This window comes from Cherax quadricarinatus, chromosome 30, assembly GCF_038502225.1.
Source record: "Cherax quadricarinatus isolate ZL_2023a chromosome 30, ASM3850222v1, whole genome shotgun sequence".
NCBI lineage: Eukaryota > Metazoa > Arthropoda > Malacostraca > Decapoda > Parastacidae > Cherax > Cherax quadricarinatus.
Genome location: NC_091321.1, coordinates 23,849,676 through 23,854,432, shown reverse-complemented (window position 1 = coordinate 23,854,432; position 4,757 = coordinate 23,849,676). Strand labels below are relative to the sequence as shown.

At 38.6% G+C, this 4,757-nt stretch overlaps 1 protein-coding gene across 4 annotated transcripts in view; it reads right to left on the bottom strand.

Annotated features, from left to right (window-relative positions):
• Nucleotides 1-217: 217 nt before the first annotated feature.
• The window catches only part of LOC128692507 (cyclic nucleotide-gated channel alpha-3), a 1,073,829-nt gene continuing 1,069,289 nt past the window's right edge, over nt 218-4,757 (bottom strand). For all 4 annotated transcript variants that reach the window (XM_070089998.1, XM_070089996.1, XM_070089997.1 and 1 more), the window contains one exon: nt 218-1,132. In XM_070089998.1, the coding sequence (XP_069946099.1) occupies nt 873-1,132 (260 nt within the window). In that variant the 3' untranslated portion in view covers nt 218-872. The remainder of the gene's footprint in view (nt 1,133-4,757) is intronic.

Here is a 4,757-nt window from a genome sequence, read left to right as displayed (position 1 = left end):
TACATCCTGGTGCTTTACTCCATGATACATCCTGGTGCCTTATTCCATGATACATCCTGGTGCTTTACTCCATGATACATCCTGGTGCTTTATTCCATGATACATCATGGTGCTTTATTCCATGATACATCCTGGTGCTTTACTCCATGATACATCCTGGTGCTTTACTCCATGATACATCCTGGTGCTTTACTCCATGATACATCCTGGTGCTTTACTCCATGATACATCCTGGTGCTTTACTCCATGATACATCCTGGTGCTTTACTCCATGATACATCCTGGTGCTTTACTCCATGATACATCTGGTGCTTTACATCCTGGTGCTTAACTGCATGATACATCCTGGTGCTTTATTCCATGATGCATCCTGGTGCTTTACTCCATGATACATCCTGGTGCTTTACTCCATGATACATCCTGGTGCTTTACTCCATGATACATCCTAGTGCCTTCCTTCATAATATTGTCTGGTGCCTTCCTTCATAATACTATCTGGTGCCTTCCTTCATAATACTATCTGGTGCCTTCATAATACTATCTGGTGCCTTCCTTCATAATACTATCTGGTGCCTTCCTTCATAATACTATCTGGTGCCTTCATAATACTATCTTTCCCCTACATAATACTTCCTGCTTCCTCCCTACATAATACTACAGTACCTGCTGAACCCCTACATAAAACTACTACCGCTTCTCATAATTCTACCTGCTACTCCCTACATAAAACTACCTACTGCCTCTCTCAGTAAGCTTCTCATACCAGTGGACTCCCTCAGGACAGCCTTCAATACACCTCTGAACTACTTCTTCAGTAAGACCTCTTCACTATCCTTTTCTGCACTAAAGTTCTGGAACAACGGAACTGGATCTTAAATGATGCTCTCTCTGTTCCTCTCGTTATCATCGGCGCTGGAGGTATTGCTGGAATTAGCACACAGTTGCATCTCTATTTCGTGGAGTCTGTGTTCCACCTCCCACTGCTGCTGGCTGAGTTTCATGCTCATGGTGGCGTTCTCCGCCTCCAGGCTCACTAGACGCTCCCGTAAGCGTCTAATCTCCCCTAGTAGCAGCTCCTGCGGCGACGAATCTCTGGGCAGGGCCCCGGCACTGTGGGACCCCTGAAGCACACCTGCAGAAACACACAACACTGGGTTAAGAAAATTCCGATTTAACACCACAGTACTTTTATAAGCCCCTTGGATTCAACACTCTGCAGAGCGGTCTAGTGACGGGGTCTGATGCAAGTTTTTTTTTTTTTTCATTTTATCATGAAGAACTTGAGTTAGATGAGGAATTGTGAAATTTGTAATACTTAGGAGTTACTTAGGCATTGTTTAATTCTGATATAGAGCATTAGTCGCTAATTTGAGGAAAGTGAGGCTATAAAGAGAGAGTGCAAGCCATGAGGTGCATGTCGGTACATTGTGTATACTGTACGTGTATATATATATATACATATATATATATATATATATATATATATGTCGTGCCGAATATGGAAAACTGGTCAATTAGCAAGAACTCATTTAAAATTAAGTCTTTTCTGTAATTTTCTCTTATACGTTTAAAATTATATTTTTTTCATTAACGTTAATGTAAAAATTTTTAATTTTGCACCAAAAGAATCTTAGAAAACTTACCTAACCTTATTATAACAAGAGCAATTTATTTTAGCCTAACCCATCTAAATATATTTTAAATACGTTTACAATAATATAGTACTAAACAAATACAATCAAATATATTTTTTTCGTTAGGTTCAGAATGATTTTGGCGAAATTATTGCATACACAAATTTTCACTTGTCCTATATGGCAAGATGAACGTTGCTATTTAAGCCAAGATCGCAAGTTCTGCCTATTCGGCACGACATATATATATATATATATATATATATATATATATATATATATATATATATATATATATATATATATATATATATATATATATATATATTAGTTTGCTTTGATACATCGTTTTGGGATTAAGTATCATTTAGCAGTGGTGTATAGGGTATTATTTATTGTTATTTATTATTATTGTTTCTAATACGGCAGGAGCTAAACCCGTGAGGATCATACAGCGCAGAGATGGTGTTGGTTATAATGGTAGAGGCTAGTAAAGTTCGGGGTTAGTGGAGGTTGAAAATTAAATGATGATTGGTGTAATAAGCTAGGTTCTGATGAACAAGACACATGTGCAATACATGTGGATCTTTATTCTGAAGACGTTTCACAAATCACTGACTTCATCAGTTTAAAATAAAGGTTAGTTTAAGGTGTTGAAACTGGAATCTTACTACCGAGGATGCCTTCTTCAACCTGTTTGCTAACCTCTGACTTAACTCTTGGACATGACTTACTTCGACCAGTGGGTCTGCCCATGGTGACAATGCCCTCAGCTGCTGTACTTCATTTGACTTAAGATTCATCACGACTGGTGTTGAACACCATCTAGGCTGAGGGACTGATTACTTTGTGTTTTATTGTCGCCAATTACAACGTATTCAAGTAGCCTTTGTATTGAATAGATAAAGCCACTGGAGGTGTTGCATATGTTATATTCATCAACTTGTCTATATTGTATACTATAATTGTTACCAGGATGATTCTGCTAAAAAGTCATAGTGTGCATCTGCGTCACTATCTCCTTCACATCTGTGAAGGAGGTAGTTCAATGTGTCTAGGCTTTGGAGATATCACAAGTAAATCTTGCAGACACTCGGATAGTTAGGACTGTCTGTTATTACACAGAAAACTGTTAAAGCTACTCATTACCCAAGTGTTGCACAAGTGTCTCATTTATCAAGGTGTAGGTTTTGTAAACCATTGATTCACACCTCTTTATCATCATGTCGGTAAAGAGGCAAGGAGGTCCTGTATTTGCCCAACTGCAAATGTTTGTCTGATGGGGCAGACAGTCCGACTAGACTGGACTGTAGGGTCAGCCATTGAAGAGCTGGTACCTTTGATCACGTCATGAGTAAGCCCGTAGTTCTAAAGTATTTTAACCTACTCGCGAGATCGGTGATGATAAGTCTTTTACCAGACTAAACAAATAAGCACTAGCGTCCATGAATAGGAGACAGACTTAATTGAAAATCCATGTAACCGTCTTGAGCTGGCAGTTTACTGCCTCTAAACAGAAGGTGAAGTATATACAAAATCTCGATGAATGGGAACATGGTGAAATGCTTTGTACAGGTTTATTGTGGAAACCCGACAAGATTGGAATTGGGTAGATTAAGTCTTGATGATCAGAGTCAAACAAAATTACCTTTTTTGGGACTCCAGATACCATAGACGAGAACATGGGGAGTGAGTCCGCTAACGTGATCTCGGGGGGAAACTGGAATACATTCCTAACATCACTTTCTTGTGTCAAGCCAAATGTAAGTCACTGCCAGGCTTCATAAAAAAAAATCCACCGACATCTTTGTGGTTCTATGAATTGAATCCTTCTTAGTGAATGAAGGTTTAATAACTGAAACAATTTCTTTCATGCTTACAATTTGTTACTGACCATAGCAGCTCCCAGATACATGATAAGTGTTTATCATTATCTATTCATCGCTGAAATGGGAAGAAGCCTCAAGTGCCTGCAACACTATGATTAAACTCAGTTATTGAACATTTTAAGAGAAAGAGGGAAGAAGGCGATTGTAGTCATAATAGTAGTAGAAATAATAATAGCAGTGATCGTAATATTGAAAGCAGTAATAAAATTTAATATTACGATAACAATAGAAGCAGTACTAGAAGTATAGTAGTAATAGTAAGGGTAGATTTCATATCACCTGGATAGAGAAGCAGGTACTCAACCTAACACAGGTCCCCAAGAGACTCACAAGTACACTATATAATAATAATAATACTAAGGGAGCAAATAAATGGTGATCACCGCATTAGTCCTAATGGTACATGTTAAGAAAGAATGACGCAAGCAAGGAGAAAATCAGAGGGACGTAAAGGTAAAGGAAATACAGAAGAAAAGAAAGGCGAGGAAAAAGTAAGTCAGGTCAAGTCGGTGGGGGGGGGGGGTTTCTGAAGATTAGAAGCACTTGACATATTGAAAAAGGCAGAATCTACAAAAGCAAAAGTGCAGCTATTCATATTAGAAATAATGTGTATAAGGAATAATTAAAAAAATATGGCTAGAAGATAGGTAGATGACTATGATCAGTAACATGAGAGAAGAGAGTGCTGTTTAGTGTCAACATCAGGATGAAATGTTTTTTTTTTTTTTATCAGAAAGAGAGGGAAGTTTCACCAAAGTATTGGTGAGAGCAGGAGGAGCAGGAAACGAAGGTACCAGAGGCACCACTGATAGGAGAATTGCGAACTAGCTTACCGTGAATTGAATTAATTTGCAGAAATGCAAGTTTGATATCTAGAGGATAGAGGGTATTAAAATTCTGAAGAGTGAAGACGTACGAAAGTCAAAATACAGGTGGTGTTGCAGGAGAAGTGGGCTTGGGAGAGTGGCACATTCATTTAGCATGGGAGTAGACAGCGTTTATGAAATTGGGAGGATAACCAAGGCGAGAGAATGAAAATTCCAGTGTCGAGAAACTGAGTGTCAAAGATGTGGATGACGTAGAGCTTCAGAGAAGCAAGAACACTTCTCTTGACAGAAGGAGCATGATAAGTAAAGCGGCGACTGTCCTTAGGTATGTGACAGACGGAAAAAAATAATTGCCACACTGTTGCACATCAAGGTAAGGAAGCAGTGAGTTTGATTCCCATTCAGCT